This window comes from Leptonychotes weddellii, chromosome 1 (assembly GCF_054177405.1).
Source record: "Leptonychotes weddellii isolate Sample4059 chromosome 1, ASM5417740v2, whole genome shotgun sequence".
Taxonomy (NCBI): domain Eukaryota; kingdom Metazoa; phylum Chordata; class Mammalia; order Carnivora; family Phocidae; genus Leptonychotes; species Leptonychotes weddellii.
Window position 1 is genome coordinate 58,641,060 of NC_138369.1, and position 26,929 is coordinate 58,667,988.

Below are 26,929 nucleotides of genomic sequence, written 5' to 3' on the forward strand. Positions count from 1 at the left end.
AACTTGTTACTGCATGGCCATTTCCATCCTTATCTGTGGGACACTTGAGGCCACCCTTCCTGTTCTGTATAGTTGCCCCTAGGCTGTCTGCTAATGTCCACACTTTCACCTCTCCCTTATTTGATCCCACGAAACTGTCACATTGAATCCATCTTATAATTACTCTCTGGAGTACCGTCAGCTACCATTATAGCTCTCTTTGGGCTCTCAAATTGTGCTTTGTTTGTGCCATTCAGCTCGGCTCTGTGGGGCTGTAAGCAATAAAGCAGAAGGATCCTCTAGCTCTTCACTTCTCCCACACGCAGGGCTTCCTGCCAGCAGCCTCGTCCACACCAGCTTTTCATCCGAACAAAACCCTGTCCGGTGCTAAATATAACTTTATTTAACATAATTGTACAAGGTGCTTTCTACTTTTAAATCTAGACTGGTCATGGAGCGGGGACATTTACATAACAAGTCGGTGTCAGCCCTGTAACAAATCTTCTGATTTCCTTTATTGGACCAGTGAGGAAACTAAGGAACAGGGAGGTTTGCAACCCTGCTCCTGTCATACGGCTACTTAAATCCCAGGTATCCCAACTTCCGGTAGGTGCACTGTTCACTCCCACCCCCATGTCCAAGCGAACAGCCCAGTCCTTGGTCGTGGGCAAGGAGCCTCTGATCCCCTGCAAAGCCTGCTGGATTGTGGTATTTCCCCATGGAGAGCTCACCCACCAGACTTGGGGGGGAGTGCTCCCGCCATCTGGCTCACCAACCAGACAGAGATCTCGTCCAGTTTTCATATATATATATATATATTTTTTTTTTTTTTGCCACTTCCCCCAACTGGAGGCTAGTCAGTTCTGAAGTGGTCTAGAGCTTTTCCCAGACCACAGACCTTCCAGGTGAAGCTGTGGGGCTCTCCTCCCGCCAGCTGCCAGGTACTGCCACATTCTGACTTAGTGGCAAATGCAGATGCCTTCAGGGGCCAGGGAAGTATGTCCCGTGTCAAGTGGCTGGTGTAGGGCTAAAGGCATGCCATGAGGGCGAGGGCTTCATCAATTTTCCTCTTCATCCCAGCACCTGGAGCAGACTCTGCACACCATAGACCACCCCCAATAAAATGCATAGAAGGAACAGTGTGGGGATTGCAGAGGATTGGCAAATGTGTGTTTCGTGAAAGGCATTCTTGTCAAAAAGCACACCTCTGGGCAATATTTGGCTTCCAGCTCGCAACCCCTATGGTTGAACAAACAAGGCTATTTATGGATAGAATGAACAATGACCGCCAAGCAACAGGGATGCTCAGCTTATCACTTTGATGTGTTCAGTTGGAGTCAGGACATAGGACCTTTTTCAGCACCTCTTAAATCCTTTCCATTAATAACCCTGACCCTTTAATGACCCTGTCCTAATTGGAGACTGTGCAACTTTTCACACTTTCCCTTCTACTGTGCTGTGGTCTTTTTCTGAGTCTCTTAGTCACATGTCTTTCCTTTCAAAAAATGTACAAAGAACACCCTTTTTACCAAATAAGGGGCAGAGTTTCTAAACACAAACTTACATCCTGAGAGAATGATGACAAATCTGCTTTCATTCATACAACGTCACTTTTTCTGAAATGGACATAAGCAAATAGTGGCAACTGTTTTGTGCCAAAATGACTTTGCGCCCAATCCGTCTTCAAAATCCCAGTTCGTCTTCACGATCCCACTCTGTCTTCACAATCCCAGTCCGTCTTCACGATCCACCAGAGCAAGCCACAGAGTCCCGGAGAGCAGGGGACAGCCCCTGAAAGTTTCTCCTCAGGTGAAGCATTGACCCTGGCTGTTCCCAGTGACACTGACCTTATTCCACTGGGTCTGTGTCACTGTCCTTCCATCCCATTCTGCCGACACCCCAGACCCAATTGTCTGGGTTTGTAGCAAAGTCCCTTGAACCAAAAGGAGTGTGGTTCTTGGGTCAGTCAAGCAACTGTTGTGGAGTAGACAGGCTGGATGGGGAGCCCTCTGAGCACACGTGCCCTAACCCTACAAAGGTTGACAGATACAACACCATGTGCCTCAGCGTGGAAGCCCAGAGCCAGCTTCTAGACTGTGGACTCAGCCTTTGACTTGTCACTTAAACACATCGATTCCCTAGTGAATTGGGAAGGGTATCAAAAGCATCCTCTAGCAAGTAGAATCTACTTGGAGGAAAAGACTTTGCAAAATCAAGCCATAGCCATCATTAATATTTTGGCCAGGATATATGAGTGAGAAAGATACCTTAGAAGGTTCCAAAGGCATTAAAACTGGTAAATGGTAAACACACACACACACACACTGGTAAATGGTAAACACACACACACACACACCCTGGTCAGCAATAGGCAATATTTGGCTTCCAGTTTACAAACCCTTTGATAGGATAAATAAACTTGGTTCTAGATAGAAACCATTGCCATCCAGAAACATTGAACTCCAGCTTATTGCTTATGTTCTATATCCCAATGAACTCAAAGATGCAGATAATTTTTTGTGGTTGCAATGCCTCTTTCCATCAATGACCTTGGCCCAGATCTGAACTGATTGTAATTTTCAGCCCTGAATGTAAAAGCTTGTGTCAGTGAGGAATATATTCAGCTACAAATAACAGAAAATCTGGCGAACAGTGGCTTCAATGGTAGGGGACTATTTTTCTCATGTAACAAGATGTTCAGAGGCAAGGGGTGAGTCACGGTGGTTCAGCTGATCTGCGGCTCTCTGCGCCAGGCCCTTTCAGGCTTTCTGACCCAGCTTACTCAGCATTTTGGTATTCGTCACAACTGAACACCTGTGATCAAGGCAGACAGGAGTGGGAAGGAGAGCATCAGCTGGATCTATTCACCTGGTTAGGAAAACAAAAGCTTTCATCAAGACCTCTGGGCAGGCTTTCCTGTGAGGCTTACTGGTCAGAACTGTGTCACATGACTGCCCTGGCAGTGAAGGAGGAGGGAAATAGAGTGTTTCTCCTTTCAGCCTCTATGGTCAAGCAGAGCAAAGGGAGAATGGGCTTGAGAACAGGTGTGTGGGAGCTAAACACACAGGGGCTACTGACACACTGCAGGGAATCTTCCAACAGACTCACTGTACAGATGATGAAGCTGAGTTCCAGAAGTACACAGTAACTGGGTCAAGATCCCATCATTAAATGAAGTTAGAGCCAGATCTAGAACCCAGGTCTCATAATGCCCAGTCCAGGAAGCTCCCTACTGGACCAGCCATGGATGTAGTCTGACAAAGTCTGTGACTGAAGCTCTGTTGAGGAAGTAGAATATCATCCAGAAAATGAGGTGTGGCTATAAAACCAGCAGCAGTGGGCAGGAGATGGAGTAGCCTCCCCTTGAGGTCTCCTTCCCTGGAGGGGAAGGACAGTGAAGGGACAGAATCAAATAATTCAGTGTGAGTCACAGAAGCTAGGCCACGTCAAATCAGGCCTCCTCCAGATGCTCCTGCTGGGTAGATTTTTTAGCTTCTTGTTCCTTTGGCACATCGATGTTTGTGTGTGTTATAATGGAATCAGTCTCATGATGAGCACCATGATGATGCAGAATTTCCATGTCAGTGTTAATGTGCTGTTCTTGTCTTCTGTCCCCTTCTGTTATTGGACCAAACAGAAGTATTCTGCTGTTTCTCTCTGCAACATCTCCACAGAAGTCCTGAAAGTCATCAATGCCACAGAGGAGCTGATAGCAGAGTCCACAGGGCCCTGGGAGTTCTTACCTGTCCCTCCCGACAGAGCGAAGGGGACGTTTCCTCTCGGGACAGACCAAGCGAGACTGGATGAGCAGCTGACTTCTCTGGAAGAAAACGTAAGACAGTGGGGATGTTCCCTGTCTAGGGCAAGCAGGTGCAAAGAAGAAACTGATGAAGGTGTAACCCATCACGAACAGTGCAAGGACCATACACACCACCACCACAGCCGATATATTCTCAGGGAGGGGCTCGGGCTGGGTTCTCCAGAAGCAGACCCTGAAGTGAGGGTTTGCCTGCAAGTGATTTCTTAGGGAAGTGCTCCCCCAGGGAGGCTGGTCAGGGAATGGGGAAAGACAGGGGGAAGGGAAGAAGTCAAGTGAAGGTGTGACCTTTTTTTTTTTTTTTAAGATTTTATCTATCCATTTGACAAAGAGAGGGGCAGGGGAACGCACAAGCAGGGGGAGAGGCAGAGGGAGAGGGAGAAGCAGGCTCCCTGCTGAGCAGGGAGCCCAACACCGGGCTCAATCCCAGGAGCCTGGGATCATGACCTGAGCTGAAGGCAGACGCTTAACTGACTGAGCCACTCAGGGGCCCCAACAAAGGTGTGACCTTAGACAAAGAGTATCTTTGACCTGATCCTGCAGGAAGCTCTGCGGTATCAGTTGCATCTCAGGGTTGTCCTGACCTGAGGCAAAGGAACTGGCCTTTCCTACAGCCAGCAGACTCTTCCGTCTCTACAAGCAAGCGAAGTGTCTACAGGATCCCCAAGCAGTCCTCTGTACAGCTGAGCCTGGGAACAAAAGCACACCGAAGCTTGAGGGGTGGGAGATGCAGGAACTGTATCCCGTGGGGATCCAGGTGGAACACTGCCACAGGGAAAGGGGGTGGTTGCCAACAGAATGTAGGTCACAAATGGTCTACCCTGCTTCCAGACTTGTGTGCTGGTAGTGGATTTTTCTAGCCTGACTTGGGAGGACAGAAAGGAGGTACCAGATTCTTACATATCAATATCCACACTCATTGTTGAGTGTTTTAATAAATTCCTGATGAGAATTTTCCAACACTGCAGACTAGGGGGTGACACAGAGATTGGGACATTAGCCACTCGGGCCATAGTCACTGTCACCAGGGGGCATAGTCCTGCCCACGGAAGTGATATCAAATCAGGGGGTTCCATCTTTCCAGAGCCAGCAGAATCAACCCTGATTGTGGGATGCTGTCATGAACACAGTTCTCAGAAATCAGGAACTGTTAGTAGAGGCAATTCTTGCAAAAAGTTGAAACAACAACAAATCAAAAACGACTCAAGGTTTTAAAAAAAATGCCAGTTGTTGCTTTATCTTAAAAGTTAAAGACTCTCTCCCTTGGAATTCCCATAAAACCTAAGTAGAGGTCCATCTGCCCCTTACCTCATTTTGCTGCCCTTTCTGTCCACTCATCTGTCCCCATTAGATTGGCACCATTGACATTTTGGGTTCGATAATTCTTTGTTGTGGGGGGTGAAGGATGTTCAGCAGCATCCCTGACCTCTGCCCATGAGATGCCAGTGACATCAAAATGTGACAGTCAGGGAGCCTGGGTGGCTCAGTCGGTTTGGAATCTGCCTTCGGCTCAGGTCACAATCCCAGAGTCCTGGGATCGAGTCCCACGGTGGGCTCCCAGCTTTGGGGGGAGTCTGCTTCTCCCTCTGCTCCTCCTCCCACTCGTTCTCTCAATCTCTCTCTCAAATAAATAAATTCTTTAAAAGAAAAGAAAATGTTTAAAAAAATGTGACAGTCAAAATGTGCCCAGATGTTGTCAAATATTGGAGGGGGAGATGCAGGGAGGCAGGAACCCAGTCACCCCCAGATTAAGGATCAGATGTATGAATCCCTGCAGAACACGGTCTTTCACATGAGTAGCCCCAGCCCTTGCCCAGAGCTTGACAAAGAGGTGCTCGAAGAATGTTTACCTGATATATGATTCAGATGAATGAAGCCCTTTACTTAGGAAGAAATGTTTTATTGCTCATGTAGAGGGTCTCTGTTCTTTAAAGATGTCTACAATACAGTTCTTTGAGTGCTGATAGTCCTAAAATGGCCTTAATCCTGGACACACAGAATGGAAAAAGTTAAAGTCAAGATATGGTTCACCAGGGGGCGCCTGGGTGGCTCAGTTGGTTAAGCGACTGCCTTTGGCTCAGGTCATGATCCCAGCGTCCTGGGATCGAATCCCACATCGGGCTCCCGGCTCAGCGGGGAGCCTGCTTCTCCCTCTGACCCTCTCCTCTCTCATGCTGTTTCTCTCTCGCTCGCTCTCTAATAAATAAATAAATAAAATCTTTAAAAAAAAAAAAAGATATGGTTCACCAGGAAAGGAGTGTTTTTGTTTTACCAAGTAATTGTATTTAAAAAAAAACAACATACAGTACGTGAAATACTCACATTAAGTGGGTTCCCAGGGCACACTTAAAGCAAAGACAACATGCCTTTTTTTCCTGCAAGGGGCATGTTGAAAAATGCAATAGCTTTGTGGGCAGTTTTCATTTTGTAAGATCCTTTTATTATCCACTGCGTTTCTTTCCTTGGGTTCCTTAACATTTTCAGGTCGAAACACATCCACTTACCCGCTGATGTGAGATGTCAGAAACCCCAGCAGGGACCTGCGCTCTAAGGAGGTCGGGGGCGGGGGGCGGTTATAATTCCCTGTTCCCGGTCAGGCCTGGGAGATGCCTCGCCTGATCCCCAAAGAGTTAACTGCTTCTTCCCCTCCTCCCCTCCCCCTTCCAGCTTTTCAAATTGCACCTCGGAAGAGACTCCATCTACGTTCCTTTGAATTCTAGGGGTTTTGAGTCAGAGAAGGGATGACTCTTCTCTTTATCTCCTTAGAGAGAAAGATCACAGAGCCCTGGGGCTGGTTTCGCTCTGCGGTTTCCAGGATGGAATTCAGCTGAGCAGCCCAGGGGCGGGGCTGATTCTTAAACTGGCCTCTGGGTGCAGCTGATTTAATTAAACCGGGGTTTTTTGTCTGTCTGTGTTCTAAAGGGCTCTCCTTCGTTTTTCTCCGCTGCCTTGCTCCTTTGTGCCGAGGAGCAGGGAATGTCAGAAATAGAAACGGAGATACTTATTCTCACCTTCTGAACAGTGGGTACCACAGAGTTTCAGGAAGGGACTTATTCTCACCTTCTGAACAGTGGGTACCACAGAGTTTCAGGAAGGGACTATTCCCTGAGGTGTGGGTATGGTTCAGGGATGCTGTAGCACCCAGAGAGTGGCAGTCGGGGTTGGGGGGGTGGGGGAGAGTGGTCCCCACCCCTGGACAGTGTAATCCATGGAGAGCTGGAGCCTGGAGGAGCGCCCCCTAGTGGGAGCAGTCACCGTGCAGCCCGCACAGGGAGAGAGAGCGGGGCAGGGAGACTAACTTCCCTCTCCTCCTGCCTTTGATCCCCTGCTGGTTGTCTCCCATTGGCCAAACCCATCCCAGCCAGCAAGGGAGCCTGGGTGATGAGGTTCAGACAGGTCAGCCTCACAGAGAACAGGGCGGGGCAGAGGAGGGTGGAAGATGGATCTAGGGATCAAGAGAACCACTGGCAGACCATTCTCAGACCCGTGGTGTGAGGAGTAGGGACCCACAGAGGCCACCTTGTGGATTTATGCAGGGTTATGAGTGGGAGGAATGAGTCGGCTCCCTCACACCCCCACCACCCCCATCGGAGGACCTTCCTCCTTCTCTTCTTTGCTAAATGACCGACAGCCTGGGGCACCCCGTAATTCCCAGCACAGAGGTAGTGCAGGGACAGCCCCAACTTCCCTTTTAGCATTGCCCTGTAACTTTTGGCAACACCAAATCCCATGGGGTCTATGGTGGCAGCAGACACAGTAGAACTGCCCCATGAGGGGGCCCAGCTCTGCCACAGAATCTGGGAGCAGGCAGAGGATGTTGGTCCTCCTTCTCAAGGCTTTCGGCACCCCCGTGGCACAGGAGAGGACGTGGAGATGGGCTACTTCAGTGGTCCTCTGCCTTTAAGAGCAAGCAAAGAAATGCTATATTACTGTCCAGATGTGGTCCTCCAAAATGTGTTTCATAGAAGGCAAGTCCGACAGGGATGCTATAAAATCAAATCAGTTTCAGCAATCTGTATAGTCTTTCTAGGAAAACTGAGACGTGTTAGCACATTAAAGACTCTGAGAAGTCCTGCAGCGAAGAAATCTGTTTAATTCTCTTTACCCTAAAGGCTTTGACCACAAAGTCCTTCCTTAATGAAACACCTGTTCTAGTCCCTTGAACCACTTTGAGGAAGGTGAGTTGAACCAGGAGCCAGTCCATGGGGTCATGGGCATCAGTGGCTGGAGCTTGGAGAAGACCTAACTTACACAGACATGGTAGCCATGGTTCTCGCCAAAAGGGGCCTTTACTCAGCCAGCAATTCCAGGTTAATGGTTTTCAAATGGATTGTGTTTTAAGACTAGAATAACATTCCATTATTATAGCGTGTTAACTTGTGTTATTTCACCCCCAGCAACAGAACCAACGTCAGGTTGATCTATAACCACAATAACTCGAGTACCATCAGGTCAGAGTTTCAAATGTAAAAGGTCATAACGGTGCAAGCAAGATTAAGTATCAGGGCATCACAGGCAGGATGGATAAAGTCATGGGATCTGACATCAGCCCCAGGAGCTCAAATCCCAACTCCGTCACTTCCCAGCTTCGAGGGCTGGGGAAGTCACTCACCCTCCAGGACCTAACGTTCTCCTCTTTAAGATGGTGGCGATAGTAACGCCCCCCTCAGGGATTGCCGCGAGCAAGGGAAACTTCCCTTCCCGCCTGGTGCCAGGAAAGCAGGCTTTCAGCGAACACGGAGTCAAAGAGGAATATTCTGGCCTTGCTGAGGGCTTGGAACTAGTTCATATTGCTTTGATTTGGCAGAGAAAGCAAAGAACATTAGCAGATGACTACGTTGAAGACAAAACAAGAGACTGTTAAGATGACACAGCTGTATAATGTAATGATGTTGAGTTTTGTGTGTTCTGGGAAAACCAAGGTTCCGGAGACCAAAGTTAAGACAAGTTTTGTTTAACCCCATTGCCACACTCACTGAGATTATTTGTTTCGGTTACATAATCATTCCAAAATTTGTTTCATTGTGCAACCCTGTAAGTCTGTATTTTAAATTATCTTATCAAAATACATTTTTTATCGTCTCTCCTTGTCTCTCCCTCCCTCTTTCCTCAATTTTCTTCTCCTCTGAAGAGACGTTTTCAACGTCAAAACTTTTAAGACACAAATTTTTAATGTTTTCTCCCCTCAACTGGCTTTGAAAGATCCATCATTTCCTTCGTGTGACAAACAACTAAGAAGCGTATCTTGTTTTCAAGACAAAGAATAAATGTCTTACATTAACTGGGAGGATCTTTTAGAAACAGAAGTTCTCTGATCCTTGCATATGGCAAAGAAGGACAAAACTAAGGGCCGACTGAACTATGGCAGTTGTCAGCGGACATTTGCTTCGAGGACCCCGCTCTGACTGACGGATCACTTAACGTGGCGTCCCCTGTGTCAGTCACCGCGGGAAGCTCCCCAGCCCAGTTCATCGTGCCTGGCGAGGCACAAATGCACATTCATCAAACCTGCCCCTGCCTTTGCTCCACTTTGAAATGTTTTGTAAAATTGCCAGTTTTAATGCAGATGCGTGAATCAGGCCAAGGAACTGACAGGGTAGGAGCACCTCAGCGTTCTTCCCCTCCTCAAAAACACTCGGCATCGCTCAGTACAAAACACTTGGCATGACTTGTGTGCACAAGCTCTTGGCTTATCCTAACAGTTTTATTTTTAACTCCAGTTAAAAGAGCGTGTGTGACCGTGTGTTTTCATTCAGATCGACTCTAAATTGCTGTGATTACATGTTTAGAGCTTTACATATGTTGATTAAATTTCAAAAACCTCTCGTTAAGTAATTAGCTTCTTTGGATCAATCTCCTTCCATGTAGTTGGTTGTTGCATCACATTACTACTTAGGCTGAAGGACATTTGTTTCGCTCACCGTGGCCGGCATCCCTCAGTCTGAATTACTGCAACGATTGTACCTACTGTTTGCCCCCTTTTACGGCAATCGCCTTATAAACTCATGAGTCAAATTTTTCTGCCTTTAATTTTTCCTCAGATTATTCCCTTTATCTGATTCTCTCTTTAACTTTCAAAGGCTCTTTAAAAACTGTCTTGTTTCTTTCAACATTGCACAATTTTCTAAGAAATAAACTGTTTTCCTACTACACATTGCAGGTTCATCTTAACGCTCTTAACCTGCTTCAGGCAAGCCGAAGGTCATCAATCAGAGATAATTCACTCAAAATGTGTCATTGTTTTAAATTAATTTTATCTCTTTTATGCTTTCTGGATTTTTTCCAGTTGCCAAATGCCAACCAAGATTTTTCTTGGAAAAATCACATCATGAGTTTTTCTTTGTGTCTTCTGTCTTGGCACTATGGTTGTTACAGTCACTGGACAAATTTGAAATTTATGTAGCTGACGCCACGTCCTCTGGACGATTTTATCATATTTTCAAGACTTAGAAGTTGCTTTTTCAGGGCGCCTGGGTGGCTCAGTCGTTAAGCGTCTGCCTTCGGCTCAGGTCATGATCCCAGGGTCCTGGGATTCAGTCCCGCATCGGGCTCCCCGCTCGGCAGGAAGCCTGCTTCTCCCTCTGCCACCCCCCCTGCTTGTGTTCCCTCTATCGCTCTCTCTCTCTGTCAAATAAATAAATAAATAAAATCTTAAAAAAAAAAAAAAAGAAGTTGCTTTTTCTTGCAGGAAAGTTTGGGGGGGTAAGTGTGGTTGACAGTGAGGGGGTGGTAAGACCTCATGCTACCATTTCAGTGTGAAGAATGTTTATAAATGGGGGCATTCCCTGACTTTTCCCCCAGTGCTGAGCCTGGTTCTCTGTCACTGCCCTGAATTGCCAGGGTGCCCTGAAAGGAACCCCCAGCCCCGGTCCCGGTTCCAAAACCTGAGCTCAGAAGCTGCACCTCCTCTGCAGGTGTACCTGGCGGCAGGCACCGTGTATGGACTGGAAGGCCAGCTGAATGAACTGGAGGGTGCCGCCCGCCGCATCCACAGTGGCACCGATGAGACCGAACTGGCAGACCTGGAGGACCAGGTGGCCACGGCAGCAGCCCAGGTTCACCATGCTGAGCTCCAGGTAAGAACTCCCTCTCTGCCCAGATGGAGCACCATCGTGAAAGGGGAGAGGGCACCCCATCTTCCACAAGAATGATTGCAGAGCCTTTCTATCAGTTCTCTAGCATGCTTGCACGGTCCTTTTGGGTGGGTTCCACCAAACCCTCCTTTTTAAAAATGACAGCCTTGATAATATATCAGATTTCTCATTAAACCTATGGCACCTTCCTCTTGGACAAAATCCCTGACCCACAGGTGGGTCTCCTGGCCAAACAGGTCCCCATTCCATCCCAAGACCATCCTTCCCTAACCTTGATCACATGGTTGATGACTTACTTGATGCCAGTTTCCCCCTCTATACACTAAAAGCCCCATGAGGACAAGACTACAGCTGCCTAGCTTAGCACAGTAACTCCAGTGCCTACTGTAATACCGGACATGGGTTTGGCACTCAATAAAAATGGGGTGAATAAATGAATGAAATTAAAAGTGTGGATTTCTCAGACCAGTATTTCGCATGATTTAGATATGGCCGATTCAGAATCGAAATGATGTTATTTGTAACTTTGTGAAGACACTGGTTTGAAGCTTACATGGGTATTCCCATGGCCTCTGACTCTGGATTGGAATGGACTGTGGACTAAGTCGCTGATTCTCAGCCTGGGGTCCATGAGACATGCTGGTCTCTATGGTATACGCTCAGTATAGACCTCTGGTTCAGTAATATTTCTATAGGCCTTGCATCTTAAAACTGCATCCTAGGGGACCTGGGGCCAATGGAAACCACCTATGGATAGAGAAGATGATGATCTCGAGTGGTAATTATTTTTTAAATAAATATTTTTGTTTTAGAGAGTCAAAAATCCCTACCACTACTGGCAGCATCAAGCACTCTAGAGAATGGGAGGGCGCCCATTCTCCACCCTGTGGATGAGTTAATGCGACATGCTAGGAATGGTCTCATTGCACATAGCCCTGTCGACTATTCATTATCAGCAAGAATGGCTGAAGACCATCTCTCCTCAAATACAAATTATTTTCCAGAAATGGAATGTTGGTTTCCACCCAACATTTAATCAATATATGATCAAAATTATATACAGTAGAATCAAATCCCATTTGTTTTCTGGGGGTATACTTTGCGGCAAATACTTCCTGAGTGGTTTAGCAGGAAGTAATATCATTTATGGGTGTTTGGCACGGTTTTACTGGATAGTTATTCCTGCTCTAGATATTTCTAGTCTTAAATTATTGGAGCCATGTTTTATGGCAGAAAATCCTGGAGTCCAAAATGCCCATGTTCTATGTGTTTGAATGGGCCTGGTCTTTATACATTTTTAAATATGACAGTAATGTGATCAATAATGCCTAGTGTTCAGTGAGCCTTACTTGGTGCCACGAGTTGTACCTGACCTGGTTGTACCACGAGTTGTACCTGACGACACCTGACCTCATTATTGTAATTAATCCTTTCAGCAACTCTGTAACATAGCTACTGTTATCTTCCCCTTTTATTTCTGGGGGGCCTGAGGCTCAGGGAGGTTAAACCACTTGCCAAGGTCAGATCTCTAAAGAGTGATGAAGCCAGGACTTGAACCTGTCTTTCTGACCTCACAGCCACAATCTTCACCAGTCTGTGCTGTGTGGTTTTCTGAGAAATGTGCTTGTCCTGCCATCAGACACATATCCACTTGCAAATTGTAGTCCTTAATTTGCAAGGGAGGTTGTCAACATTGCCTTCAGTTTTATGGATCTTCACAATGTGGGAATCCTCAGTACCATGGAGACTCCCCCTACTGCCTTCCTGCCACCAGAGAATGAAGCCTCGTGCTCCCTGTTGTCTGTTTCATCCCAAGTTGTCCCCACTGAGGAGGGTAGATACGCTAAACTTGTTCTTGGATTAGGTCAGACTCTAGGGACTCTCTCACCTTGGAGTTTACCTTTGGCACAGGATTGCCCGGTGCTTTGGGAGACTGCAGGATGAGCCATGGGGTGGGGGGTGTGCTGCTGTGCTGTCCACTGTCTCGTGCAACATCATCTCTGTGAGCTTCCTGGGGAAGGTCTCTCTTAACTCTCAGTATCAGGAAAAGCTCTTCTTCTGAGCACTGGGCCTTTGTCTTGTGGACATAGAATCCTACACTGATCTCTTTGCTTTGGCTCCCAGGAAACTCAGAGCTGAATTAGTCATCCCCTCTAGCAAGTGTAAGGATCACTGGGTATGCAGTCTCAGGAATGAAGTGGAACATAACTAGGTAGATAGAAGAGAGAGAGAGAGCAAAATGTAGGCAAAATCAGCCCTTGGTAGCCTTCTTTCCTCTTTCTCTGGCCTTTGCCCTAGGAACTAAAACTCAAAAACTTAACCCCTTCTTATTCCAGAGCCTGCCGGTCAGCAAATCAGGAGGTGAGCAGCTTGCTCTCCCAGTGACCTCTCTCTCAGGGCCTGCCAAGCAAGGCCCTCCATCGAAACTGCTTCCAGGAAAGAACATGGGCATCTAATCCACACCAGCTGCACATGACTGATAAAAGTTTAGCCTGCAGCTTTTCTCAGGGGCCTGTTCAGGTTACTGGTCTATGAGCCAAAGGAATGTAGCTTTCAATATGAAATGTGAGGAGTCAGAACAAGAAGGCATCTGGGGGCCAGGGAGGGGCAGGGGCTGCACGGTGTCTCCCCTGGGAGCCGGCTGCTGGACAGCTTGGAGTATTTCACCAGTTGCCACAGCCTTGGCCTCTGCCCTCCTCCTCTTCCTCTTCTGACCAAGACTGCCTGCGCTTGGGGTGAGGGGAAGCAGCTCCCATATTCGCCGACCCTTCAGTCCTTCTCTCTGCACTTCTGTAACATCTGTCCCAATAGGCTTTGTCCGAAGAGGTCCTCAGTAAATGACAGCAGAATTTGAATTTGTCCTGAGCAGCTCAAGGGAATGGAGGGGTAGGGGAAGTGGCAGAGACCTCAGGGGCCCCACACACTGGCTGCTGGCCGACTTTCAGCTTCCCTGTCTGATGCCCTGGCAGCACTCAGGCTGTGTCCGGAGATCCCAGGACAGCTGTGATCCCCACCTGCTCCCTCCATTCCGCTAGCCTGTTCCTGCCTCTCCCCGTGTCCCCCACGCCAGGCCTCTGCAGATCCTCTTAGAATGTGGCAGTGTGGCAAGAGCACGAGGACTGGCAGGAATTCGGAGCTCTGCCCCAGACCAGCTGTGAAATGTTGGCTGTGTTACTCATCCCTCTGAGCCACAGATTCCTCATCTATAGAACCAAGAGAATGGTACCTATGTCATAGGTTTATGAATGATAAATGCTTAGCATGGTGATAGCACATATTAATTAATTTCTAAGAGCAGGGACTATGTCTTCTTCATCCCTGGGGACATGGATGGGTTAGGGTTCTTTCTGGGCACTGACTGGGCTCTTGCTCTCTGAATCTGCCTTAAGACTCTTGAAAAGTAATCTGAACTCTCTCTGATCTTCTGATGTTATAGTCGAGGAAACTGATGCCCAGAGAGAAAAGAGAGTTTCTCAAGGCACTCGTCCTTTTAATGAAAGAAATGGACTTGAACCAGGGACTCCTCGGCCTCCCTCCTAAGAGCTGGTGCTGTGGTTTTGGTTCATGGAGTCACGGAAGAACAAAGAAGGACCTATAAATCATACTTGCCTTTCAAGGCTCGCATCAAGTGTGGCCCACTCTGGAAGCCTTCCTGATCACCTCCCTCCCCTCTCCCCACCATGCTGGGCTGGGGTTCCCATTATGCCACGGGCTTCCACTTATCTCTAGAGACATATCCCTGACAAGGGTGTTGATATACTCTAGAGCTATCAAACTAGACATGTAAATTTACAAAGGAAGGCCTGTGTTTTATTTTCTTACTACAGCACTAGATAGAGAAGGGCTTGGTAGAAGTTGAACGAATGAGGGGCACCTGGCTGGCTCAGTCGGTGGAGCACGCGACTCTTGATCTCGGGGTTGTGAGTTTGAGCCCCACATTGAGTGTAGAAATTACTTAAAAAAATAAAATCTTTAAAAAAAAAAAAGAAGTTGAATGAATGAATGAACGAGCATACATCAAAGCAAATTTGTTCATTATAGATTCCTGTCACTTTTAACACAGATTCCCCCCACCTGTGCTTTTCCCCTACTGATTCTTTCTGTTGCATTAAGATCTCTGATATCGAGAGCCGGATTTCAGCCCTGACCATTGCAGGATTAAACATAGCACCCTGTGTGCGCCTCACAAGAAAACGAGATCAGAAGCAAAGGAACCAGGTGCGTTTGTCCCTCATTTCCTCTGTTGGAATATTGCACGACCTGCAATATTTAGAAGATAAAATATCTTTGGCTTTGCGAAAGGTGTGTTGACTGCTGTGTTCTGTTGTAGGTACAAACCATAGACACATCAAGGCAGCAGAGGAGGAAACTGCCTGCCCCACCAGTAAAAGGTGTGCTTACAGTAAAACCACAGAGCTACCAAAGAATTAAGCCTGACTTACTTACTTTCAGTGACTCAGTGATTTGAGTTTGAGGATCAGACCCAATGGGGAGTTCTCACCCAGAAGTGCTCTTGTGAAGAATTTTATCTTGAATCCCCCTAAGAAGCAGACCCCAGGACAAGGATGGGATTTGGGAAGTGATTCCAAGAAACACTGGTAGGAGAAGCGAGAAATGATTCAGGGAAGGAAATTAAGTCAATGCAGTGCAATTTAATTCGTAGTTTATTTCTCTGGGCAAATGAGGCTAAATCCCGCCTGAGGACTTCAGGGAGATAGTATCGACTGCACCTCAGAGTTTCCCGCCCAAAGAATAGGAAGATGAGGATTTCAACTCTCAGCTGTCATCCCCTGACATGTACTGGGGGGAGGCATTAATTCCCTGGTACTTCTGCCCTACCCCGTGCATGAGCCGAGAGAGAGTGACGGTGCTTACAGAAGCATGCTGTTGGAAGGTGCTGGATGCCAGAATGTGTGGTGATGTCAGGGAAATGTGGGCAGGGCACCAGAGGCATCTAACACAACGAGCAACCCACAAGGGATTCCAGCGATGCTGGTGTTGTCCTCCTCCTCCACTGGGCGTTTTCAACAATTTCCCTGGATTCAGGAGCCACATATGATCGTACCAAACTAGGACTTTAGGTCTACAGATCAGAAGAGTAGACAGTCAGAAGATATGTTTGAGTCTTGGCTCCATCATTCTTTGTTCAGCATTTATTGAATCCATAAAACCCCATACAATTACAATGTATTACAGATCCGTGGTCCCTTATTTGAAACCCTTGGATAAGTATATGTTTCAAGAATGCCTTGGACATTAGAAAGGTCATATGGTACCTGTATAGTATAATTCCTAACAGCCCCCTCCCCGTGGTGTCTGGGGCAGCATCTGATAAACACATTAACAAGAGAATGTTTACTCTCAGTGGGATGGACAAGGATTTTAAATGGCCATATGTCAGTGTAAGTCAGGTTTTGCCATTGGACAGTTTGGGCCCTAAAGTTTTAAGGATTTACAACTTTTAGAGCCTTTTATATTCCAGAATCGCAAATAAGAATTTATGAACTATAGATGGGGCACCTGGGTGGCTCAGTCAGTTAGGCACCCGACTCTTGATCTCAACTCAAGTCTTGATCTCAGGGTCATGAATTCAAGCCCTGTATTGGGCTCCATGCTGGGCGTGGAGCCTACTTAAAAAAAAAAAAAAAAAAGGAATTTATGAACTATGGTGGATTATCTCCAAGCTACCCTTTCCTGGAAAGCCGTGAATGATTCTTGAATTTGTTTGGTGCATATCATAAAAATAAACACAAAATTAAAAGCTTCTGCAGTCAGACCTGTGGACTGGAATGAGATGCCAAATCTAGAACCAAAATCTGGGTCATGGGGACACCTGGTCTTTCTTCCTCAACACTCAGCCCAGCTTCTGGGTATCACTTATTTCCATTTGTTTCCTTTTAGCTGAAAACATGGAGGCATCTTCAGTGACCACCATGAAAACATTTAACTGCAACTTCGTTCTCCAAGGCTCCTCGACAAACAGGACTAATGAAAGGAAAAGCACCACCAAGGATTTGATGGTAAGTCAGCTGTGTCTCAATGCCCATCGCTTGCACTGTAGATGGGGCCTCCATTCTGTAGCCCTTCTGTCCGCAGCTCCCCCATCAGAGCCCCAGGAAGCATCCTTCCTGCATGATCTCACGGTCTGTTGGTTGGGGACGTGGGGGGAGTACGGGGAACGGGGGGGGGGGGGCGCGGTGTGCAATGAGAAGTGATGAGCACCCTGCCTGGTATTGCTAACCTCTTTGATACGTGGATACATCCTCACAACTATATATCCAGTTCCTTGTAGGGTTTGATATGAGAGAACTAAAAATGCAGGGGCGCCTGGGTGGCTCAGTTGGTTAAGCGACTGCCTTCGGCTCAGGTCATGATCCTGGAGTCCCTGGATCGAGTCCCGCATCGGGCTCCCTGCTCGGCAGGGAGTCTGCTTCGTCCTCTGACCCTATCCCCTCTCATGTGTTCTCTCTCTCTCAAATAAATAAATAAAATCTTTAAAAAAAAAAAAAAGAGAGAACTAAAAATGCATACATAGGAATGTAAGGTCTGGTTGAGGTGTCAGAGTTTTTATCCTGTTTTTGATCCATATTCACTCTTCCTTAAATTTCTTGTTAGCCATTAATTACTTGTTGTGTTCCTGAAAAAAAAGTCAACAGCTGCCCCTAAATGCAGAGGAAGGGACAGGAGATAATTTGCACAAACTCTGGAGAGCCTGTAAAGAGGGCTAACGGATCGTTTGACCAAACACCTACCTATGCTAGGCGCTTTTTCTATGGGAAGGGCTAATCCAGCTACACTGCCTCAGTGGTACCATTATGCTGAGGGCAGACGGGGGGTGGGTGACAAGATTGAAGCAAGGGCAAGTTTACTCTGCTGCCTTTTACGCATCACCCATCCCTCCCTTCCTTTTCCTCCCCCTCATGGTCCCTGTCCCCTGAGTGCAGGAGCCCCAAGTAATGGCATAATGGTGGCCATGCCCTTTGGGGTTACCGAGTGGCAACAGCGCTGCCCACTGCTTTTTCTTCACTGCTCAGCCATGACCCCTGACCTTTTCAAGTCCAATTACTTTGCTCCGGGCTGTTACTTTAAAGAGCTAAAACGCTGCATTTATCGCACTTCAAAGGGCAGACCATTAGGGCCAGGGAAGGAATCTGTTATAAATAAGATCGTTATAAACATTACCTTTCAGAGAGAGAGAGCAGAGATTAGTGGTCGCCAAGGGCTGTGGGGGGAGGGAGACACCGCTTGGCGGGTAAGAGGTTTTGGTGGGCTTTGAAACTGGATAGAGGTGGTGGCCACGTGACATTGTAAGGGTAGTAAATGCCCCTGAATTGTTCGCTCTTTTTTGACGGGGGGGGGGGGCGGGGCGGGGATCGAGTCTGGAGCAGGGACGGCGCACTCACTGTCTCCCCGCAGGAGCCCGCTCCGGAGTCGGCTGTGACGTATTAGCGCCCCGGGACTCCACTGCCAGTGACCCACTGCCTCCGGCCGTACACGACAGTGCCTTGACCCAACAGCCATCGAATACCGTACGGATTCCCACCCGAGGAGAGGGCCTGGGGGAGGCCACGGTGCGCCGCTGCCCAGGGCTGTCCCGATACCTCACCCAGAAAGCAGTCCCGGACTTGCGCACTGCGGTCCTGCCCGCGCTCTGCCTTAGGCTCGCAGGGGGATCCGAGACAGCCAGCCGCGCCGCGGGCTTCCAACAGCAGAGCGCCGTGTGCACAAGATGCATCTTTTCCCTGTCCGCTTTGCCACTCTCTGTTGTCTTTAAGATCTCTCTCTCTCTTTTTTTTTTTTTTGGTCCTTCTGATTGAACTAGAAGTACGTGTCAACAGTTATTTGTCCAAAGGAAAACTATTGGGGGGGGGGGCGGAAGGAAGTGAGATGGGTATTATCATTTAATTCACCATCAGTTCTTACTGATCTCTCACAAGCATCTTTGTCCCCCAAGCGCTAAGGAAAAAAAGTGCAAATGCCCCGCGTAGTGAACCATCGGGACTGTCCCATTTGGAGAGCGTGCACCCGGGCGAGGATGCAGGTCTCCCTTTGGCCACCTCCTTCCCGGGAAGTCCCAACCCCCTCCCCCCCTCCCCCCTCATCCCCCGGGCATAACCAGTCAACCAGTCATTCCCATCGCTTTGCCATCACAAGCCACGAAATGGAAAGCTCGGCCTCACCCACGCCATGTCCAGGTCTATCTGAAACAAGGTCTCATTGAGAGTTCAGGGCTCTTCCCTGGACTTACTGATAGTTTCCCCACTCTGAAGGGGAGGGGAGCTTGAGAAAGCCTCAACACTGACTTAACTTTAGGGCACTGTCCGGAATCCACATGATGCGGGTTAGCCAATTACCGCGCGTCCCCGTCTAATGGGGTTTAGGTAAATGGATTCTTGCAGACAATAACCACGTGAGAAAATTTATTTCCCGATAAATATTCAGCAAAAGAAGTAGAATGACCTTAAAGGTAAACCTGGTTAAAGAATCGCCTTGGGAAAACTTACAGGCATGAAAAAAGCAAGGATAAACTGAATTTAATGGACACAAGAGCTGACACGAGCTCCACGTTGGTGGTCTCAAATGCATGACTATGTAGAGTGTACGTATAAAGGCAAGTGGAATGGAATTTCGCACAATGAATTGAGCATTTACAACCTTTCTTAAATCTGTCCCTGAGACATTCTGAATCTAAGGAAGCAAATGATGGGAGGCAAGTTTGACCGAAATTTATTAAGCGATTGCTTTCAGGGAGGCAATTCCTTCTACTTTTAATCGTTAGAGCAACCGTCTTTGGTAGGTATCCCCATTTTTCAGATTTGGAAACGGAGGGGACCAGAGAGATTAGTTTGCTAAAGTCACACCTTGAAACTAAGTCTAATTGGAATGCCCCACAAAAGCCTCACTGCGTGTTTGTTTCAACTTCTACATTCTTTTGCTGCTACACACATTCCCAGACCTGATTTGCTGCTGAGATGTGTGTTATGATCCCTTCCTGATGGGGGTCTACCTATCTTCCAGTGATACTCCGTGCTGATGCTGTGTATGTGTTATCCCACAGAAATGACTCCTTTGAAATAAAGTAAGTCTTTGGCTTTTTGTTCTGTTGGTGTGACTCAAAGCAGACAAATACAAATTTTAAAAACACAACAAAAAAAGATCTGAGTTCCAAATAGAATGTTTTCTTTAAGAGGCATGAAAAGCAACTACTGTTGTGTTACAGTGTTAAAATACTCAGTTTTCTTTGACAAAAATGTGTACTGTGTAAGCCTTGCAAAAAACAAAAACAAAAAACAACAAAAAAAGAAGAACCCTGCTCTATGGCATTTGAAATTTTATAAAGGTTTCCTTGTGCCAAATGAGTGCAAAGATTTAATTTACTATTAAAAACCATAAGCATATGTTATAGTTTCAGAAGAATTATTTTGTCATCAAGTGATTTTGATCTTCAGTGTCAATATATATTTTAGATTAATTTTTATAAATGAAAATATTTTGATGGTTTAAGAAAATGAGGACAATAAGACCATATCTTTGATGACTTCTGAAAGTTATGCTTGCCTTCATGTTATGTGCATATTGCCAAGAATTACTGTCAAGAGAAATGATAAAGAAGTAAAAGTCATTTATGAAAAATAATGTCTGTGGGTGTGTGGTTGTTTGGGTTGGGGAGGACTGGGAGTGCAGAGGGGACAGGGAAAGAACGTTCAAAGCTACTGTTCAAAGCTACCGACATTCAAAGCTAGTGTTGCCCCCCACCCCCATTCTTTCCAGTTACACCACTTGCTTCTCCATTGTTCATTGTCCTGAGAGCAGAATTCCCCAGTATAAGACCAGCAGTTCTCAAAGCAGGGGGCAGGAGGGGAGCAGTGTGGGTTTATCCCTCAGGAGACCTTTCTGATTGTCATAACTTGGTGGGGGGTTGCTACTGGCATGTGGTGGATAGTGGCCGGGGATGCTGCTAAACATCCTAAAATGCATGGCCACCCGCAACCGAGAATTATCTCACGCAAAATGTGAACAGTGCCAAGGCTGAGGACCCTGGGACCCTGGAGGTAAGCCTGCACATGAGCGGAGAGGCCCCTGCCAGTCTCTGCAGGGATGGGGTAGCTATGCAGGAAGCAGGACTGTGACTCTCCCAGAGTCTTTCACAGGTTCAGTGGCAACTGTGGCCTCTCTGAGGCTGGCCTGCCCAGACACTGGACGTTGCCATCCCCAAGGAGGAGTAGGAACTCTCCTCCGACCGGAAGTGAATGAGAGAAGAATAACACGAATGGAAGCCACGGGCCTTCGCCACCTGGTGGCCTAATACGGTCGTACTCAAACTTGAGTGGGCATCAGAATCACCTGTTAAGACACAGCATGGGATTCACCCAGTCATCCCCAGCGCTCAGTCTACCTTTCTCTACATGACTATTCATGTGCCTGGCACAACAGTATTTGCTAAGCATTAAAAGCAAACAGGCTAACATTTAGGTGGACAAGGCATTGCAGATGGGGGGAGGAAAACATCAGTAGGCCCATCGGAGGTCCTCTTCAGGCAGCATTTTCTGGCTGGAATTCCTGGTTTCTCCATCCTCCCTCCCCCTGGCCCCACCCCCACAGGATAGCCAGATATGTAAGGCAGTAAAGACAGTCCAGTCACATTCTAGCGGCAGGAGCATTCCACCTCTCTAACCCAGAAGCCCCCAAAGCATTGCTGAGCAACCAATCTGCCTCATCAATCTGAATATTCAAGAGAACCTATTTGAGCCAACAATTTGAATATCAAGACTGAAGGGCAGCTATACTCTTAGAAAATTTACAGCTCTTCTTGCTTCTGGGGTAAATGGGAACAGTGTAGCCATGATATTTTCCCCTAAGAGATAAGTGCTTGATTTGCCATGACCAAAAAATAAATAAATAATAATGTGACCTAATAGTCAAAGCACTTGAAGGCTGCCAGAAAAAACTAGGCTCCACTCTTAAGACTTTCCATTTACTAGCTCTGTGGCCTATCGCCTTATATGGGAGATGGGTTATAAAAATCTTCCTAGTGTTGTTAAAAGGTTAAATGAAAAAAAACAAAAACAAAAAAAAAGGTTAAATGAAATAACCCATGAGGAAACTCAGCAGAATCCTGGAGTACTAGAGGTACTATAGTGTTATAGGTATATATATTATAGATGTATATATAGTATATTATAGGTACTTTTTCTTAGGACAAGAAATCATTCAGGGGCACCTGGGTGGCTCAGTCGTTAAGCGTCTGCCTTCGGCTCAGGTCATGATCCCAGGCTCCTGGGATCGAGCCCCGTATCATCGGGCTCCCTGCTCAGCGGGAAGCCTCTTCTCCCTCTCCCACACCCCCTGCTTGTGTTCCCTCTCTCGCTGTGTGTGTGTGTGTGTCTCTCTCTCTGTCAAATAAATAAAATCTTTAAAAAAAGAAAAATCATTCAAATATCTGCACCATGACTTAGGCAAAATGCTGTGCCTCACTCTTCCTACCGACAGTAGAAAAGATCATTGCTCTAAAATACGCACTCCTTTTGCACCCTGACTCTGGGAGGAGCGCACTACGCTTGACGTTGGGCTTGGCCATGTGACTTGCCTTATGGTTGGTGGAGCATACTTCTCTTAGCTCATTGGGCTGCTTTGACAAAATTCCAGAGACCAAGCAGTTCATAAACAACAGAAATTATTTCTCATAGTTCTGGAGGCTGGAAATCCAAGACCAGGGCGCCAACATGGCCAGGGGCGGCCGGAAGCTGTTGCAGACTGTCAGCTTCTCACTGTGCCCTCGCCTGCAAGCAGGCAAGGGATCTCTCTGGAGCCTCTTTTAAAATCACACTAATCCCAATTGTGAGAATGGCTCCTCGTGACTCAATCACCTCCCAAAAGCCCCACCTCCTTACACCATCACCTGAGGGGTTAGGTTTCAACATATGAACTTGGGGGGGGAATACAAACATTCTCCAACCCTTGGTTTGAACTTGGCCGCATGACTTGCCTTGGTTAATAAGATAGTAGCAAAGAGCTACATAAAGGGCTTTTTGAAATATGTTTGTGGAGTTGGGTTTGTCCATTTACATTTTGCCATTCTGAGAACATGCCACAGGCAGCCCACTGTCCAAGGAACAGACCCAGACAACCAACCTGTGGCTTGCGGCCAAGCTCAGCTGAGCACAGCTGAGTGAGATCAGCAGATCCACCCCACCAACCTTTAGACATATGAGCAAGAATAAACCATCCCTCTTTTAAACCACTGAGATTGGCAGTAGTTTATTACACAGGAATGACTAACCGATTCACTCCCTGAAAAATGCGTTTTATCACCTTAGATTAATCCTTCTGTTGGGGATGAAATGAAGATGAGTGGCTATCAACGGTAAAATCGCATGCCAATATGAAGGATGGATAAGCAAAGTGTTGAGCTGCTTGGTTTTGACATTTCACAATTTATACATGAAATTTCTGTTATGTTTTACACGTCTCCCCAAAATGTAGCACCTCTCGCTTTCTCTCTTTCTCTCTCTTGCTCTTGTTCTCGCCCTTTGTGTGTATGTGTATTGATCTTTCCAAAAGGTCCTCTATTCATTGAAATTTTTGATAAAACACTGAGGCACAAGAGACATTTGGTGTGTTCTTTTAAAAATAACTTCTCACAACAACTACTCCATTTTCTCCCAGGGGAAGTATTTCCCATGCACAATTTGCATTTTACAGAACAGTTGGTTGTGTGAACCTTCTGTCTCTGCAATTGCGTTATAATTATGATAAAGTGCAGGTAAATGGAGTTGCATTTTAAACAGATTTCAAGGGGCTAGAAAACTTTAATACGCACTTCAAACATCAGAAACTTCAAAGAATTTATTTAGAGGGACCCAGTTTGGTACAATCAAGTCCTGCAATATGGAAAACTATGTTTTATATCAAAGCTATCATGTTTGATTAAGATGAAAGCATTAAGGTAGTGCTTCTCCAATGTTAAGGTGCAAATTCTGCTTCGGCAGGGTCTGAGGTGGAGGGGCGGGTCACGATGCTGCAATTCTAACAAGCTCCCAGGTGATGCCAATGTTGCCAGCCGCACCTGAGCAGCAAGGTTCCGAGGTTCTATGGAGTCCCTCAGAGGGCCCCCTGCGGGATAGAGGCCAGTTACCCACAGCGGTACCCTCTTCATTAACACCTCTTTTCTGACTTTCCCTCCCTTCATTTACTCACATTATCCCTCCTTCAGCACGTATCCTGGGGTCACCTCCCCAAGGAACTACTGAACACAGAGTCTCCTTTGGGGAAAACCCAAACCAAGACATTCCCTGCATGCATGTGCATATTTGCATTGGCTTCCTGCACTGACCTGAAAGCTTCTTTAGGAACTGGGTTCTATTCACCCCTCACAGAGCCCAGCACGGAGCAGGTGCTTGAAACAAATGTGGTTCATCTAGGATGGCCAAGGTGGTCCCAGCTCTAGGCCGTGTGGTTGCCCCACGCCCATGTGACTGAACTGAAGATTATGCACGACAGGGAGCAGTCCCTCTCATGCCCATCCAGAGGTTGGGAGTGAGCAGCTTCAAGACACTGAAGTGCACAGGAGAAATCTTAACACCAACATGGAGGAGCAGGAGGCACCCCCAAACCTTTACTTCACCCTTGTCCCTCTTCTAGAGGCAGTAGGGCAATCCCAGGTGGCAATAGACAGTCCAGGCACCTGCTCCCTAGAGTCTAAAAGCATAAGCCCTTGTATCCCTAGACGCTCACAACCTGCAGGTCCCAGTAGATGCCAGTAAATTCGGCTTAGTTTAGCTGGGCTCCAGGCTGAGCAAGAGTTAACAGAGTTCTTGCATGCAATCACGGCTTCTTGCCATCACCGATAAGGTGGGAAAACTTTGAGATGCTCACTCGTTTCATTGACTTCTTTGAACACAGCCCATGTGCCCAGCCATGACCCATCTTTTCTCTGAGTGGATCCCTCTCCTTTATTCTTTGCCCACCAAAAGCCAGAACTTCGAGAACTTAACAGTTAAAGTAGTAGTCCACAGTGGGGTACAGATGACACATGGGATGTAAAGATGGTCAGCTGGGGGTAGGCAAAAGAAAATGCTAGAACTTCTCTTTGTACTTATTTTTTATCTGGAAGTAAGTTTACCAATATGAAATATATGATAGATGAGAGGACATGTAAATAATTTACAAATGAATATACCTATTTTGAGCATGCATTGTCAGTTTTTCCTAATGGGATATGTAACCAAAAAGGTTTGGAGACCACCTACTAGTTGGAAAACCTAGTATACTTCTGATGGCTCAAATTCCCCCTTGAGTTGGTCCCCACCCCTGTCCTGTCAGGGACAGTGCTAACTCTCAAGACCTGACCCAGTGCTTGAAGGGCAGCTGAAAGCAGGGCAGAGGTGGGGAGGTCATCCTGAGAGCCCCAATCTATTGGTTTGGCCTGGGATGGGTGTTGCTCCATCCCTTCAGGGAAAAGCTCTCTGTCAACCTTGACTGTCCTCCTTGCTCTCCTCCCCAGCCCAGGGAGGGAATGTCTACTTACTATCCAACTATCTTAATGAACTACTGAAAGACACCAGGTTATTTTTGTCCAGAAACGACCCAATGGGCAGCCTTGAGGTGTGGGGATTTCCCATCAAGTTTCCCTGTGGTTCTCTGAAGTGGACCCAAATGGACCCTCTTACCCCTCTGCTAGTAGAGGTAAGAGCCATGTGGCACTGAGAGGCAGGTGAACCAGGCAACAGCCTCCCCTCTATCCAGCTCTGCCTCCCTTGATTTATAGCACCCAAAGCCCTACAGCCAGGTGGGCTCAGCTTTTCCCAAGCCCAGCTAACCTGACAACCTCTGGGCAGTCTATTTGTGCAGGAAAAGGCACCGAACATTCGCACATCTGTCATCTCTTAAGATCTTCCATGAGTCCAGGAGAGTCTGTACTCTGCTATAATCAGAGCCATTTGGAGAGTATGCCTTTGGCACTTCCCAGACAGCCCCAACAAGTTTGCTAAGTTCTCAGTCTGTACTTGCCCAAGAAGGTTGGAGGGGCAGGTCTGAGATCCTGGTGGCCTGAAGACCACCATCTGTGTTCTTCACCATGTGCTGTGTGTATCAAATGAAAAGGAGCAATGCTGGCCCAGAGCCATGATAGGCCACAACCACGAGGTGTCAGGTAGTAAGGCGACAGGATGAAAAGGCATGTAACTGTTGTTCATTGAGCAATATGGCCATTACTTAATTGAAGATAAAAGGGCAACTTGCAGGTAGTGGGGGTAATAAGTATTTTCTGTTGCACTTCCATCTTCAACATGCCTCCCTGTTTTCTTGTAATGACAGTAACTTGCACTTTTCAAGCCTGTCTTTTCTGGTTTATTCTTCCCTACTATTGTATTCACTTCATGACAAACTCACTCAGAAGTCAGAAAAAGATTTCCATCTTTGAGGAAGGGCCAGTTTTTAAAAAGGGAAGGCAGACAAGTATTCTTTGCCCTGATAAATGTAGACCATGTGTCCCAAATGCTCTGCTGAGAATAGACTCTGAATGAGCATTTCCATCCCATTTGTAATTTGGGTCTTTGTAGAACCATCCTGGTGATGAATGGGTTGTTTTCCTCAGTCTGGCAGAATCGAGGTTCCTTCCTTTCTGTCTTTGAATGACACTATTATTGGCTTTTCTGTGTCCAGTAGCAATTCTGAAATGCTGCCTGTCTGAAGTTCAGTGGCTCTGCTGATGTCACTCGGCCAAATGTCAACTTGGTGCCCATCGATTGTTGAACTGTCTGATGACAAAGGAGTAAGTCACACCTTCTTGACTTGAAGCAGTTAGGATTGTGCTCTCCTGGCTTCCACTCTGTCTTTGATTGCAGGGGAAAATATACATCTTGGCTAAAGCTAAAATGACAGATCTAAAATGTCATTGGGAAGCCTATTCCAGGCATTGTCAGAGCCCTGTACCGTATGGGAATTCTGGATCACAGCTCCTGGCAGGGCCCCACTTACCCTTTGTGGGTCACAAACCATTAAAACTAAGACCTTTCTCAACTCTGTGTCTTCCCACATT

At 46.9% G+C, this 26,929-nt stretch overlaps 2 protein-coding genes and 2 long non-coding RNA genes across 5 annotated transcripts in view; 2 read left to right on the top strand and 2 right to left on the bottom strand.

The window, feature by feature from the left end:
- The window catches only part of MYRIP (myosin VIIA and Rab interacting protein), an 86,680-nt gene extending 66,154 nt beyond the window's left edge, over positions 1-20,526 (top strand). Inside the window, exons 8-13 of one of the 2 annotated variants that reach the window (XM_081824749.1) lie at positions 3,617-3,811; positions 10,711-10,872; positions 15,004-15,108; positions 15,221-15,281; positions 16,792-16,910; positions 18,307-20,526. In XM_081824749.1, coding sequence (XP_081680875.1) covers positions 3,617-3,811; positions 10,711-10,872; positions 15,004-15,108; positions 15,221-15,281; positions 16,792-16,910; positions 18,307-18,339 — 675 coding nt within the window. In that variant the 3' untranslated portion in view covers positions 18,340-20,526. Of the gene's footprint in view, positions 1-3,616; positions 3,812-10,710; positions 10,873-15,003; positions 15,109-15,220; positions 15,282-16,791; positions 17,207-18,306 lie in introns of those variants that run through there. The other variant, XM_081824744.1, reaches the window with a different exon arrangement.
- The window catches only part of LOC115944795 (uncharacterized), an 89,442-nt gene that overhangs the window by 37,792 nt on the left and 24,721 nt on the right, over positions 1-26,929 (bottom strand). Inside the window, exon 2 of the long non-coding RNA XR_014146461.1 lies at positions 1,544-5,782. This is a non-coding gene — a long non-coding RNA (uncharacterized LOC115944795). The remainder of the gene's footprint in view (positions 1-1,543; positions 5,783-26,929) is intronic.
- On the bottom strand, positions 6,214-15,008 carry LOC145722306 (uncharacterized). Its single transcript, XR_014146468.1, has 3 exons — positions 12,294-15,008; positions 6,857-12,263; positions 6,214-6,807 (listed from the first exon to the last, which is right to left on the bottom strand). It is a non-coding gene; the product is annotated as an uncharacterized LOC145722306 (long non-coding RNA).
- Positions 22,611-26,929, top strand: part of RPL14 (ribosomal protein L14) — a 145,296-nt gene continuing 140,977 nt past the window's right edge. Inside the window, exon 1 of the mRNA XM_081824771.1 lies at positions 22,611-22,616. Within this exon, the coding sequence (XP_081680897.1) occupies positions 22,614-22,616 (3 nt within the window). The 5' untranslated portion in view covers positions 22,611-22,613. The remainder of the gene's footprint in view (positions 22,617-26,929) is intronic.